The following is a 16,313-nucleotide window of genomic DNA, read 5'->3' on the forward strand; positions in this document are numbered from 1 at the left end:
GGTTGACGAGTGGAAGCGAGCATGGGGCATATATATATATATATATATATATATAAAATATTCATTTATATTAGGTTAAATAATTCACCAATTTTGTATTATAAAAATTACTGGAAGTAGCGTAGGATTTTATTTACTAAAATAGATATAAAGAATATGATTTTATATAGAATTATAATAATCGAAATATCGAGTAATATTATTAGGTTTGGATCCGATGTATATGCATAGTGTATAAACATAGTGTATAAACATAGACTGATTAAGAGTGAGCATTCGCGGCCCGAGGTCCCTAACTTGAGAGGGTCCTCTAAATAACAATTTAATAATTTTTTTAAAAACTTCATTTGATTATTTGTAATATTTCTATTACACTATTAAGCCACATCACTTTTTGTTGTGACAAGAGCTTTATCATAATCCTTGCTTGTTTTTATAATCACCATAATTATATATTAATAATCTATTTCTTTATTTTATTAATTGCTTAAAGAGTGTCCTGGGCCCCAGAATCTATCCTTACGCACAAAACGGAAAAGTATTCAAATATTATTTCATCAGTCAATGATGTGTCATAAAAGTAATAAACGGAAAATGATTTCCGCTAAAAAAAGTTATTTTTTAAGCACTCAGTTTAATTAAAGCTCTAAGTTAAGTAATTTTTCTAATGATCCACTTACGTGACAAAGTATGATAAAATGCTTTGGAAGTCACAATAATTAATCAACGCTTTACGCCAATAAAATGAGAAAAAGCGCAAACTAGCAATACCAACGATTACTAAGGCAACCCTATATCAAAACTTTTACTCTTTCCGCCAATGAAGAGCGAGTGATGATATCAACGTCATACTGAACGTCACAATTTTCCCACCCATCCATACCGCGATTCGATCTTCAAATTAACCACAGGAGAGGAACGTACCTCAGAGGGAAAAAGTTGTAAAACTTTTTTTTTCTAATAATCTATCCCTAAAAATATCGTCCTCGAATCTTTCCCCCTCTCTCTATCTCTAGTCCTAAAAGCTCTAAATAGGCTAGTTCGGAATTTGTTCCCATAGGGGAAACATACCAATTCGTCTCATGCCGCAGTACCGTCCGTGATCGGTGCTCGCTCAACCAACCTGCCAATTCGCCTGTTGTATAATTACTACCGATGCAGGTATCAGAAAGAATTAGCTTTTTTAAATGCCTCGCTGTTTCATCGGACGACCGGCTTGATCATCTATAGACATTGGATATTTACTTGTTTTGATATTTGTGATACGTTTGTGACTGTGATAGTTTTGCTCCGTCCATTTATTATTTGGTCAACAATTATTAGTTGATTTTTGTTCAAGTAAAACTTTTGACTCATGCAGAAAAATTTTGAAGCGAATTCAGACCCATCGAAGGGGTCAAACATTTTGTAGTGTAATTAAACAATGGATGCTAGTTTTTATTTTGTACCAGCAGATGAAAACAGTGAAGAATTAGGTGATCAGATTGTGCCAAGTACAAAATTGACTTTAACTAATAAGCAGTATGAAATACCACATCCGTTCAAGCCCTCTATTTTGACTGTAAGTAAAACATTTTTATTTACCTTTCTTTTGTAGATAACTTGTTTAAAATTCTGTACACAATCTACATTTTAAAGATGTACATTTAAAGGCTAAATTTATATCTGAAAATTTATTTAGTTAACTAAAAACAAAATTTTTTCGTAATTTGCATTATAATATGGGGAATTGACTAGGAATTCGTTTATATTAAAGCGAAATCAAGGTTTTATAAGTTTAATTTGTTACGACCAGAATTACTAACACTGGGTTCATATCAGTAAATATTGTAATCCGGTGTTCTTATTTGCTATTTACTTTTATTAGTGTTTAGATTCGTGATTTTAGATTATTATTTTATAATCTAAATTTTAATAGATATTAGATTTGTAATTTTAAGTAGAAATTTCTACTGAAATATTATAAAATTGCTTGTTGTAAAAAAACATTGCTTGTTGTAAAATACCCAAGTTGATTTAACGTTGTTACAAATCGTTGATGCAAGTTGTTGTTTCAAAATTAGTGCCAGAAATTTGTTAGAAGGGGTTGTAAATCTTGAGTCCAAGACACATATCTTGTGTTTCTCGGCGTGCACAAGAGATATGTAAAAAAAAAAAAAACTTTTTGTTAATAAGACTGAAATGTTTCAATTTACATTTGGCGATAGGTATTGTTTATTGATAAATTAGTTATGTATCTAATTCGCCTGATTTGCAAGCTATATGTGCTGCTGTGTGTACATGGGTGTCGCAGAGGCCCAATGTTTAAAGGGGGACGAAATTAAATTACAGTCACAATAGGGGGTTCTCTTAATTTCACACGTTCAGAAACAGTATATTAATTATGTTAAAGTATTTGAATAAAGATTCCTTATTTTATCTCTTTCTTGTTTCTATCTTTAGTGAGTTTAATTTGATAGTAATTTTCTTGGTGTGAAATATTGATTGGGACTTACAAGAAATTTCTAATTAGTGAGGGGGGCATATATACCGCCCCCCCTTCAGAAGCGCTTATGAATGCATAATAATGTAGCTATTGTTGTTTTATCGATTGCAAAAATATTCATAAATTCCACCATAATGCCATGCTTCCGTATTTGCATATTTCATTGGTTAATTATAAACTTATATTTATCAAAATATATTTCAAGCTCTCATTTTCTGATATACTATTGTGAAAGGCCGATAATTTCGTGGCTGATTAACTGGGATTTCAATAAAACCGAGTTATTATTTTTAAATTTGAACTTTTTTGTTTCAACTCTTCTTGATATAGAATTACTAGTCTCTAAACAAGATATATTAACACCAGATTACTTATTCAATTGTACTTCATTACACTTTTGACATTTAATATGTGACAATATGGTTGCAAGATGGAACTGCATTTAACTGGAATATTTAAATAGGACAAAATAACATTCATTCCCTTAATCCTTTAGAATGGATAGATTTCATTTTTTTTTTTTTTTTAATAATTGAAATACTTAAAAGTTGTTTGCATTTCAATACGAGTGGGGTTTCTAGTTGTTAAACTTCAGCTTGCATGCAATAGCAAAATAAATTAAATAGACTCAAAAAGTACTCACATAAGCTAAAAAAAACCAAAAGAAAATAAATCTGATCTGAAATAAAACAGTAAAAATACCACCAAGCTGCTGAGTTTTCATTAAATAGTATAACTGCCTTAAGAAAAGCAAGTCCAAATTCTTTTCTTGGTGCAGGTGTTAGATCTAATTTATTATTCTAATTATGAACCTTGTTTGTTCAAATATAACTCTTTTTCTTGTTTTAAAATTATTTGTTTTGTCTATCACTAGTTAGAATAAATTATAAATGTTCACATTAATAGATGAATAAGAAAGCAGATGAGAATTTGTCTTAACACAAGCTGCTCAGATAATGTGTCTTTTTTTTTTTCATCACTAAAATTATTTTTGTGATTGCTTAATATTGTACTTACTGCATAGTTTTTCTTCATTTACTTTAAATATGATTTTGGAACTGCAGTTATTCCATGATGTTGCAGATCAATGGGGTTTTCTGCTAGTGGAAAAAAAAAGCAAATATTTTTAAACCTCATGCCTCTAACAGAATGCGTGCCAACAAATTTAAGACAATTATTTCGATTTTAGTTTAGAGTGTTGTAATTGAAGAACATGAAATCAAAAAGTCAATAACTGAAAAAATAAAAGTAAATCTTATTTCTATTCATTGATCTAATAAAATCAGTTCACTCAGAATTTGACAGATCAAATAGTTGCTACAATCCAAATTTTCCTTCCGAATCTGTTGCAACTTATTAGTAGTATTTTTTCATTATAATTAAGTGGTAATTAAAACTCATTGAAAATTATCTATTATTAGGATATATATCTTTATGAGAATATGGTAATTTGATATTTGTTGTTGACTTAAAATTATGCTAAAGCAGCCTAATGGTATTTGCTAATTCTTTTTACATACTAGAAATATATGTATACTAATCTGTTTTCTGTGTTACTTGCTTTGTAAAACCTTTTGCGAAGTGTTGTTGTAAATGGTCTAATCGGCCGTTTACGCATCAAGAAGAATATCATGTCTCTTATTATCTTTTGAAAAGATCATTCGATTTTGATCTTTTAGAGGCGCGGTAAGCTTGGTTTTAATTTGTTTAATTATTACGAAATCAGTTTCTAATTGCATTCTTTTTTCTAATTATATAATATTAACTTTTTATGTATATCTTTAAAATAAAGATATATATTTGCTTTTATTATGATAAAGCATCCAGAAATTCGGAAGTCCTGGGTTCTAAAGAATCGTAGTATGTATAAGTCTAGCAGAATCAATTCCTGCCCTCTAAATAATAATAATAAAAATAAAAAAAATAAGTTAGAAAAAAAAGGCCATTATACGGTTTATATTGTTCTAGTAATTTCATATTTTCCATTCAATAGTGGAATGCTTATTGGTAGCTAATTAACAGTAATAGTAATTAACTTATCTTCATTATTATTATAAATTTAATATATTGCAGAGTACACCTTATTTTTTATGAAATACTTATTTATAACGGAAAAGCGTGTGTGTTTCGGTTATTATCTGGCCATATTTATACTATCCATATTTAAACTTGTTGCACTGAAAACTAATTTATAGAATCTAACTAATAATAACGTAATGTTCTATGGAAATAACTATAATGAGAAAACACGAGGAAAAATACCACTCAGTTTTAGTTAATTAAATGTTTCTAAAATTGCAAAATGTGCACCGAGTTCAATTATTATTGTTGTTTAAAGTTGTAATAATTAAGACCAAAATGATTAAAGCTGTTAACAATTTTATACGGAATCCAAAATTGTTGGAATTTAACTGATACTCATGATTACCACAAATTGAATGTATAAATCTGGTACGCATGAGTACAATAAATTGAATGTACTACTAGACACAGAATGATTTAATTATCGTTACATTTATGGCGAGAAATTTCAATTGTTATCTGTGTTTTGATATCTACATTTAAAAATATATGTTAACCAAACCCTTCATACAATGGATATTTACCGTTTGGATTGGAAATCACCATTTTTGATTATATATGGTGGAAAAAGTTTTCAATCATTTCTGCATTGTGTAAAGATATTTTCTACCCGAGAATAAGGCGAGTTAGAAAACAAATAACTTCTTCTCAAGAAGAATTAAATGTTTGTTCTACTTTCTGTGTACTGAAAGGCCTTTTATTCAAACAAGTAAAAATTTTAAGAGAAAAAAAAAAGAATCAATGTAGTTATTTTCTTAACTTGTTTCATGTTGTTATTCATTCGAAATCGCGGTTAAATGTACTGCATGAAAGACAACAGTGGTTAAGCTTCTTTTTCGGTAAACTTGAGTTATTTTGTGTTTTAAATATGCAAATGGGAAATTAGCATAAATTTTATGAAATGAAAGCCAATAGTTATAATAGACTTATTTTAAGAAAATTTCATGTGATACTAAATTTTTAATTATTATGCACTTTCAGTTAGTAAAAAACGCACAACATTCATAGCGTTTTTCTTATATATATTTTTTTTATTGAAAGAAAAAATACTTCATGTTTGCCATTAAATTATGTATTAATTTGAGAGTAAAAACTTAAAGATACAATATCATTGCAAAATAGAAATTTAAGCCTATTACTTCATCAAGAGTAAGTTAAAAAAAATGATATTAAGCGTTTATCTATTATACCAAGAGCTAAAATTTGAAAAGATTAAGGGATTAAGTCAATTAAATAATTCACCTCGTAATTGTTTTCCTAAATAAGACTTGCTGTGCACAAATAAAAGTATTTTGTGTGTATTATATTTTTTAGGTGTCGACGATATCTTTGATACTTTTTTCTGATCTTAATTAGTTGTTTGTGCGCATTAATTCGTCTTGTTAGTGTGTTTCGATCTTTAAAACTGTAGTTCACATAACTTTTGTTCCTCAGTTTGGTAAACTATTTACTTTACTAAACAGAGTCAAGGAAAGTTGTTAAGGACTCTTAAACTTCGCACTTTTACTTACATTAATTTTTTTTTTTTTTTACTAACTTGCACATTTTTAATCACGGTATTTAATTTATATATGTATTGTGGGACATTAAGCACGCACACACACATGTGTACTGTGAATGTTGTGATTTATATGATGATTATAGCGAGATAATGGGAAAGCTAACTTTCCCATAAGTATTTCGTAATAACTACCGTGTAATTAATTATCAGAGTAATTTTATGTGAGTATCTATTATAAAATATAGTATCTTTAATGTTTTCATTCTCTTGTTTTGAAAATGGCAATAATTTTTTTAATAAAGTATACCGGATTTTTAAATCTAAGATAATATTCTATTTCGAATAAGAGTAATTTCATGTTTGAAAAAAAAAAATTCTTCATAATTACATTTCTTCCAAAAACACATTACTAATTTATAACATATTGGGGTCTTATATAAATTTCCTCGGTTTTTAGTGTCTTAAATGTGTACAATTTTACACATAGTTTCCGAAAATGCAGCCTTTATGAAGCTCCACATACACAAAAATTGTACAATACCTAAAATGTTTAATTTTATTATGAAGCATTAGTTAATTTCAATCAAATTAAATATTGGTTAATTAATGAACGATTAATTAATGAATGATTAGTAAATATAATGAATTAGTTAATTCAATCATATTCAATATTTCAATCAAATTAAATTACTCTTAAAATGTTATTATTTAATTTTTTTTTATCACAGAAAGTAGGTACATAAGAATGGTTTGGCACAGTTTTTGTAAAAATCTTAGGAGTTTATAGAGTTCTAAGGATGCCGAAATCCAATTTCGAGAAAGAAGTGGATTTATTATAACATTTTTATTCGTATTGATTTACTTCGAAAAGATATACTATCTCAGCATTTCCTTAAAGGAAGGGTTCGAAAATAAGTTTTACTATTAAAATTTCAGATCTATAAACTTTTTAAACTCATTTATAGATTTTAAATTCCTCTAGTCGGCTACAATTTATAATTTTTTTTTCTAAAAGTGTAAAGGATAAGCGTGATATGCCCGAATTATTTCTCATCATTCAGATCACATTTTTAGTAGCATTACAAACTGATTAAAAATTAACGTGAGTTGTCTTCTAAAGTCAACGTGTTGATACAGTTCTAGACAAAAATTTATTTATAACGTAAAAAAACTTAGTGATTGTTGTTAGGTATTCAGTATATCACTAATATGACGTATTTCAGTTTTTCAATAATTATTTTTTAATTTAAATCTGGTAAGCTTACATCTTGTGGGAGTACTAGTCAACAAAGTAAATTTTGGCTTAAATTATCAATTATTTAAAGGGGGAAAGAGAAGCATTGTACAAAATAATTTAAAATTGTACTATTATTGCAATATTTTTCCACTGTAATATTTAACTTTTTGAGAGCTGCTTCAATCTGACCTTCCTATTTCTTTTTATTTATTTAAAATATTTTTCTTACATCAGCTCTTTTTCCCTCTTTTTTTCAAAAAATGTGCCCTTCTTCCGTTTTTCGCGTGCTTGGCCAGCCGTATGATTATGCCCCTTGAAGTTACCCTTTACGTGAAAACATTTCCGTCATATCTTCATAGAATTTCCTTGTTGAAAAAAAAATATTCTAAATTGTTTTAAACTTTACTTGGAAAATAATTTATTATTTTTTTGTTATTCCAATAGTTTTAATTATCAAGAAAGTTTGATTAACAATGAGATTAATTTTGGTTCTCTTTAGTGATTCGATCTCATGGATAATAATTTTGTTTTAATAACATATATATCCTCCTTTTTTTAATTTAATATCTTTTTCATAATTATTTTTATCCAACAGTATCTACGTATCTTCTTTATCAAACTATATAAGCTTTATAGTATATAACTATATATAATATATAACTTTATATATAACTATATAAGCTTTAAGTATCAATTGAACAAATAAAGCGTAGAATAAAGTGTATGCAACAGTCTTAGCGTTGGTCTATTTTGCTTCTGAAAAAGACTTTTTTTACTTATTCCGAATTATAAAAATATTAATTATGACAGAAAGCAAATTTAAAAATTCGCAAATAAGTTAAGAAATCATAGATCATTTAAATAATAACTAATACAAATTTTAGGAAAAAGAAACATTCATAACAATGCAAGAAACATTCATAACATAACAATCGTTTTTAACGCGTCTAAAATTGTATAAACTTGTAAAAACGTGTATTTTATTGGAATATCCATTTAATTCTTGTCAATTGTAAAAAGATTTTAGAGTATTTTCAGCTGGATATTTGCTCGAAGTATTAGGCAAATATATCACAGTACTATGAAGATGTAAAATATATGAAAAGTAAAAATTATTTTAACTTTTTTGTCTGTTTAGCACAGAGCTTCTAATTTATGTTTAAGATATATTTTTAATCTCTTAAGAACGTTCCGAATGCTAGAGAAAATAATTCGATTTTTTAAATTTTTTTGTGACCATTTGTGTTAAATGAGTTACCTTTTGAGATTTAGTATTATTAAATATGAATTCAAAATAATCCCTGATAAGTTTCACCATTAACTGAATTGATAAGTAATGCAAATAGGTTTCAAACATAACAAATGATATAAAATATAACAAATATATCGATTTGTGATATATTTTTGTGCTTGTTTAACGTTTCAAAACGTGTTTAATATGTCTTTAAACGTCTTTAATATGTCTATTTCAAGTTTTGAAACGTTTTAATTGTTTAATTAATCCCAGAAATGTTTTTAATAAATAAGGAGGTAAAGCATAGAAGGAATAATTCTTTTGAAGCAATTTCAAAAGCTTCTGAAGCTAAAGTCAGTCAATTATTTTAAATATTTCATTTACGGCAAAAATGTTAGATTTTATTAGAAACACTTATAAAACCGAACGTTTTGTGTTAGGTTTTTGGGTCTTAAAGTATAATTTTGACACTAAAATGGTACGTTTTGTGCCGTAAGAAATAGTATAGAAGTCAGTAGTCAACGTCGTAATGAATTGCAAAGAAATAATGTACTTCAAGGTAAGTTAGAATAAATGATGTTTTTTGTTTTTTGAACTTTTCAAGTACTAATAGGCTACTATAATAGTTTTGGGTTTCCTAAAACCAGTAGAAAACGTTATCCTAAAAAAAAAGAAAAGAATATTAAGTTATTTTTGTGTCATTTTATATCACAGCAGAAGACAATAGAAAAAATTACTTTTACTTGCCTAAAACCAACAACAATTTTGAAACATGACATTATTTAAGAAAATGCATGTTTTAAAAGCATTCTTTTTAATTTTTTGTACCTTAATCATTAATTGCAAGCAATTTATTTAATTTTCTTCTAGCGTTATACTAAATCTAATGATTTGGTTTTCTAGTATAATGAAATTCTATTCAAGGAGTGGCTATGACAATAGTTATTTGATTGCATTAAAAGAAGGTTAAAATAATATTATACATTTATTTTAATGCTGGGAGTGGTATTTAAATTATTCTTTTGCTCTTTTACAATCTAACTTTTCAAAATTATCCATTTATAGTATTAAATTATTCGTAATTTATTACAGGCAATTCTCTACTTTTTAAATGAAGAATAGTGAAAGTTGGTGTTCTTCATTACCTTTACATAGTGTTTAAGTTTAAATAAATAGAATGATGCCTCTTATGCAGGAAAAAGAAGTTTTAACTGATTATAATTACGGGAATATTTTTTCTCTCTGAGAATTTTACACTAGGAAAAGAGTATGGTCAAAACAACCAGCATATGGGTAAATTTACCGTGTTTCTGGCTCAATGGGATTACTAAAAGGACCGGTAATTTTTACCGTAGAGCTTAGTAATAATGATTTTGATTAATTTAACAATAAAATATGGTTTTATAATAAGTGATAAGTTTTGGAAAATGTTGTTATATTTGGTAATTTTTATCATGGCATTAGAACATGACATAAATACCATTTAGTCGGTTAAATCTACATTTCAGTTTTGTATTTTATACTAAATCTGTGGTAAAAAGAATAATAATTTTGAAAACCAGAATTTCTGGTAAACCGTAACGATATGGAAGGAAAAATTAACAAATGAATGGTTTAATGACCGTATATTTTGATTTTAAATACAATAATAATTTTTTTTTATTAGAAATGTCATTATTAAGCAAGTACCATGATATCATAATTATACCCGAATTTTTCTCTCTGTATTCACTAAATTAATCAAAATAGTTCATAATGTTTAAACATATAGAATGTTATTCACGTGGAAAAAGTTTTAGTTGTTGCTAGTTTTTGTCATAATAACATTTATTTCAGTAAGTTTAAATACTCGTAAATTTGTATGAAAACTCTGAAGATCTATAAATCTTCTATTGTTAAACACATAGTTAATGTTACAATTGAATTTACGACGTTTTTTATACTTACAACCGAGTTACGAGACATTATAAGGGAATTTTCTTAAAATATAAAATATGAAGCAAATGTTTTCATAAATTAAAAAAAATCCATATGAATAAATGTAAGGGAATATTTACTTAGTAATGTGTTAGCGTGAATTTCGTAAAAATCGAAGTAACATAGTTTTGGCTTTTAATACTGTCATTTCACGTTGAAATAATAAGCAAATTACTTACAAAATGACATTCTTTATTTAAAAAAAAAAATGTCATTCAGTATCGAAGTTTATGTCGCAGAAGTCAAAATTTGTAAATCACAGAAAGGTAAAAAATAATTTTGATTACCGAAAAGCTTATTTTCTATCCTAATGGTATGGAAGTAGAGTTAATACTTCGATTAAAATTGAAATTATGAAAAATTTGATTTTAGTTTTCTCTTCAATACTGTAGTGCTTTTGGTTTATTCTTTTATTTTATTTCTAAATTAGTTTTCTTATAGTTTTTATAAGTTGATTAATAAAATTATTTTAAATTTTATTTTACAAATATAATCACACGTCAATATTCATTCTTATAATTATGCTTAATTAATATAAACTTTCAGCGTACCTATCTATATTATGAGAGTTAAGTAAAACTGTGAGATATTACGCATGATCAGGAGGGAGGAGTACAGTACGCTCGCTGTGGTTCAACAATACTGGAGTGTGTTCTTGAATGAGCAAGCTGATTGTTACGAGCATTGAGTATAAAACATAGCTATTTGATTTCGTTTTATATTTTCATAGTTCTTTCACTGAATTTCTATAGAATGGCAGTAGAATAAAATATTTTTTAAAATTATTTCTCATAAGATACGAACGTTGACTAACGATGGGTAAATTTTTTTCTTGAAACGGTCATGTTTAAATAAAAAACTGCGTTATCTTTTCTACCAAAATCGGAGAGGTTGTTCGTCGGCTACTAAAATATGGAGTGTTCTTTCTTTGCTAAAAGAAATTACATAAAGTTCGGACTGACAAAAAAGAAAAAGTGACTGATAAAGTATGGCAACTATTTAAGAGTCATCAATCCAATTCATCATAAGTTAAATTTTCTGATTCCTTAAAATTTTATCCATAGTAAAATTTTTTTAATTATAAAATTGAATTCGATAGTTTACAAAAATCTTTGAACATTGTCTTTTAAATGCATTCATTATTGTTGATAGTTTAATTGTAGTTATAATTGTTAACAGTCTTCTCTAACCTTTAAGAACAAGTAGCACAGAGAAGTTTTCTTGGTTTTATTACAGCAGCGTTAAAGAATAAAAATAAAATATCATTAAAAAATGCATCCAGAATAAATGTAATCAACATTATTCATGGATAGTTTAGCGAGAAGTTAATATTAAGATTTGATTTCATTATTTTGCGTTGAATTTTTTAAAATTCTCCTAGCTTTACTTTACTTTTTTTTAATTTGAAGGAAAGCAATCTAGAAGTAATTAAAATTTTTATGTAAAAAAGGAAATTTAGAATTCAGATGTGTAGAAGTTTTCAATAAAACTGCGTCTATTTAAGAACTTTAAATTCCAACAACATCTTGTTTTTTACTTCAGGAATTTGTGATGATATTTTGAAAACAAAAAAATTTACTTTAATGTGTGAGTAACGTATATATTTAAAACTCTGTTTATGAAGTTATTACAGTGCTTAAAGATATTAAATAACAGATGTCCTGGCCTCAACTCAAGATAGTTCATTTCGCGAAGAGGACAATTTTCTAAGTGTTAAAATCACCAAGACATATCACGATAGAAATTAGATTTCCAGGTTTCGGTGCGTCAAGTCGTAAGGTGCTGAAGATGCTCGGATTATTTTAAAAGCGTAGAAAAGGTCAAAAGGTAACCTCACAGCCATGCACGTCACTTAAAAGTTAATCTTGACGCTTGCTAATCAAACAAAATATTTCATTACGCTCGTTAAATCCAGAATCTCTTCAGATTCTGGCTCGATATAAGTAAATTCTATTGCAATATGATTGTACAAAAATATACTTCATATTTACTCGTAACTAATGAATGCCGAACTAATTTTAACAAAACCCTGCATGTTATAAAAAATAAAATAAAAATTCAAAAACTAACATAATTGATAACTTGTCAGTTTGTTTTATATTAATAAGTACGTATAAGTAGCATATAAAATCGTATAAAGGTGAGAAATGCAATGAAAAGTAATTTGCTGGATAACAGCAACCATTTTTGCTAAATAATTAACGCCAAAGGAGCAACTGTTGACTATATGCTAGATAGATTAAACAAAACCCGAAGCAGTCACGCTATTTTCAATAAATTCTGGAAAAACAAACATAACAAATTTAACAATAATTAGAATTTTCAATATTTATGTTAAATCTGTTCCACTATATGGATCTGAGCCATGGCACTGCAATAAAAATAATATGAAAAAACTTCAAATATTCATTAAGAACTGTTTAAGAAGAATCTAGCGCATCAAGTAAGTCCATAAAATTTGCAATGCAGAAATCCTTTGAAAGGCTAAACAGAAACCAATAGATCTGCAAATTAAAAAATTTAAACGGAAATGGATTGGTCATGTTCTACGTAAACCCTATAATTTCATAGTAAAACAAATTTTTGAGTGGAACCCCCATGGAAAAAGAGGAAGACCTAAAAATACTTGGCGCAGGACGATTTTAAACGAATTGAAAACAACAGGAAAGACATGGAGAGAGGCAAAATATCTGGCCACAAATCGAGTGAGATGGAAAGCTATGATAGAAGCCCTATGCTCCAATTAGGAGAGATAAAGGAATATGTATGCGTATGTATTTTCGCTAAATAACATACGGTCAAAGAAATGCGAAGTCTGAACAAAATCAAGAGGGATAAGAATGCATGTTTTAACTAGAAAATAAACCACCCATAGGAATAATGCCATTTGACAAAAGAAGGAAAAAGTAAATAGAATTTTCAAACCAGAAAGTTATGATTGATAAGTGTATTGTCTCAGAAAAGACGTTTACAAAGATTAAGAATGCATCTTTTTAAAACTGAAGAAATACTGTACAATGGGGATTTCTCCAGGAAGATGCAATATCCTCTTTTGCATCAATAATGTAAAGTAGTCTATATTTCACTAACTTTTTGACCATAGGTCACGCTCATGACCACCTAGAATAACCTTATTCTTTTTGGGGGGTCGTGTCACTTCATCTTCATTCGAAGCTGAAATTTTTGTCTTCGTGTAATTCTTAGTCACTGAAAAAATTTTGTATTGAGAATGCAAATGTTGTTTCTCAAGTGATTTACTTGCACGGATGGTTATGCCATTTCTAATTAAAACCCAATTCTGGGTAAAAAAAATAAAGATATAAGGTATTTAAACCATTCATTCGTTTTTTCGTTCGCCTGGTAACGGTTTACCAGAAATTCTGGTTTTCAAAATTATAGTTTTTATTACCGAACCTTTAGTAAAAATACAAAATTTATAAGTAAACTTAATGAATAAATGATTTTTTTGCCATTCTGTAAGGTTCATGATTAAATTACTTCGTTCATGTTATTTTGTTCATGATTAAATTACTAAATTTTACTACATCTACCAAATTTTATCACACATTACAAAACCATATTTTATTGTTAATTCGACGATAATCATTACCAAATCGCTTTGGTAAAAATAACCGAGTTCTTTGATGTTCTCATAGAGTTAGAAATACGGTAAATTTTACCTTATTCATGTAGTTTTGACTATACTTTTTTTCTCAGTTTGTGATAAGTAAAATAAACTTAATTTCGGTCACTTTATTGGAACGAGTGATTTAGTTCGATGTTCCAATGGGCGTTAAAATAACGTTGCCTCTATGGTATAGCAAACGGGAATTAATACATTGTTCGTTAGAATGGGGGAGTTTTTATGTTAGGGTGTACTAAAGAGTGCACCATGGCATCAGTACTATGTATTTTACCAATTTAGAAAATTGATATTTTGGAGTAGCTTATTTTTGAATTACTATAATTTGCCTGCTACTTCATCCGTGACATTCTTAGTAAGAAGCCATTTTAAAGTTATATTGTTGAATGTCGTTAAGAGGCTATTTATCATTTTCAGACTTGTCTTAGTTATTGTGGTGGGATTCAATAAATTATATAAATTTATCTGCTTCAGAGTTTCTGGGAGGATTTAATCTAGTCCTTCTTTAATTCACGTTATCTGGCTAAATGCCGTTTTCAAAATTCTTGCAAAAGCGTTATAATAAATACCTTCACGCACTCACGGAGTCGCATAAATTCTTCAAAAGCTATATTCTGTATAGTCTTTTAGAGTTTGATTTTGGTTAATCACTCATTTTGTCGAATAGTAAGGCTTCTTGCATTATTTCACAGAAATGAGTTTTCATTTTGAAATTTAAATTAGAACTAATTTAAATTTATCAGAAAGATTTAATTTTTGTTGCTTAATTATGAAATTTAAAATTAATGATAATACACTGAGGAAAAAATTATGGTTAAAATTACGGGAATGCGGTAAAACTTACTGCGTTTCTAGTTTTATGGGATCACCAAAAGGCTCAGTAATTTCAACCGAAGCGCTTGTTGTGGTTAATTTAAAGATAAAGTATGATTTTATAATATGTGATAAAATTGGGTAATTTTATCATTATAACTTAGAGCATGGTATATAATCCATTTATGTGCTTAAATTTACTTTTCGATTTTGTATTTTTTACTAAATGTGCGGTAATAAGTACTATAATTTTGAAAACCAAAATTATTAGTAAACCGTTACCACATAAACGGAAAAAATAACAAATGAATGATTTAAATACCGAATTGTTGGTTTTAATATGGTTTAAATGGTTTTAATATCGGAGAATAAATTCTACAACACTAAGCATAAACATTTACGTTATTTCAGAACACAATTTCCATGATATCGTACCTTTTTTTTTTCTTTATTTAAGACTTTTATTTTCACGGACACGAACGTACTTGCTTTTAAGCATTACTAATTAAATTTCACATTTCATTGTCACATTAATACGAAATAAATTAATGTAATGAAATAGTTATTTTATATGTTTCGATTTTTTATATTTTTATTGAATAATATAAAGAGCAACAACTGAGCAAAAAGCTGTATTTTAGTTTAACAAATGTTTCTGCCATTCTTTGAACGATTTACAATTCATTGTAAATTAAGTGCATTTGTTTTCCATTAGCTGAGTTTACTAAGCGCGTCGATTGTCTATTCAAAAATTAAAAAAAGCTCCATATTTGTAAATATTTAAAAAAAAAAAAAAAAAAAAATTCAGATCTAGCATGCAAAAACCGTGAAAATCAATTTTGAAGTTCTGTATGATTTAGTTTCATTGCATCAATAATCATCATTTGCAGTTTCGTTTATTTCGTTATTTTTTAAATTAAATGTTTTCATTTATAGAAAATATTTCTTGAATAATATCAAAAAATTTGATAAAAAATGTAAATTTGAATAAGGATGGTAATAAACTTGCTCGAGTATTAAAATACAGCATTGAACTGATATGAGTTAAGTTGTACATATTATTTGGTATATATTAATGTCAAAAAAGGGAATATCATCTATCCAGTGCCACAACTTTCCACACCAATTTACAATAATTTATTTCCATCGCACCGCCAATTTCCATAGGTGCGGTCATCCGAAGATGCGCACCAAATTTATAAGTTGAGAAGAACATCTGTAACCTCTATGATGTCATGATACACCATCTGAGTAGTTGGGACTTGCGTGTCCATTCTGTATTAATGCTTACCCAGAGTTACCTCTCGATTGATTTTTTTACCAAGTTATTGTAAATCATAA

The 16,313-nt window shown here is 27.6% G+C and overlaps 1 protein-coding gene across 1 annotated transcript in view; it reads left to right on the plus strand.

The window, feature by feature from the left end:
* The first annotated feature begins 834 nt into the window (after positions 1 to 834).
* LOC107450101 (dendritic arbor reduction protein 1) overlaps positions 835 to 16,313 on the plus strand; it is a 59,913-nt gene continuing 44,434 nt past the window's right edge. The window contains exon 1 of the mRNA XM_016065829.4: positions 835 to 1,561. Coding sequence (XP_015921315.2) covers positions 1,424 to 1,561 — 138 coding nt within the window. The 5' untranslated portion in view covers positions 835 to 1,423. The remainder of the gene's footprint in view (positions 1,562 to 16,313) is intronic.

This window comes from Parasteatoda tepidariorum, chromosome X1 (genome assembly GCF_043381705.1).
Source record: "Parasteatoda tepidariorum isolate YZ-2023 chromosome X1, CAS_Ptep_4.0, whole genome shotgun sequence".
In the NCBI taxonomy this organism is placed as follows: Eukaryota; Metazoa; Arthropoda; class Arachnida; order Araneae; family Theridiidae; genus Parasteatoda; species Parasteatoda tepidariorum.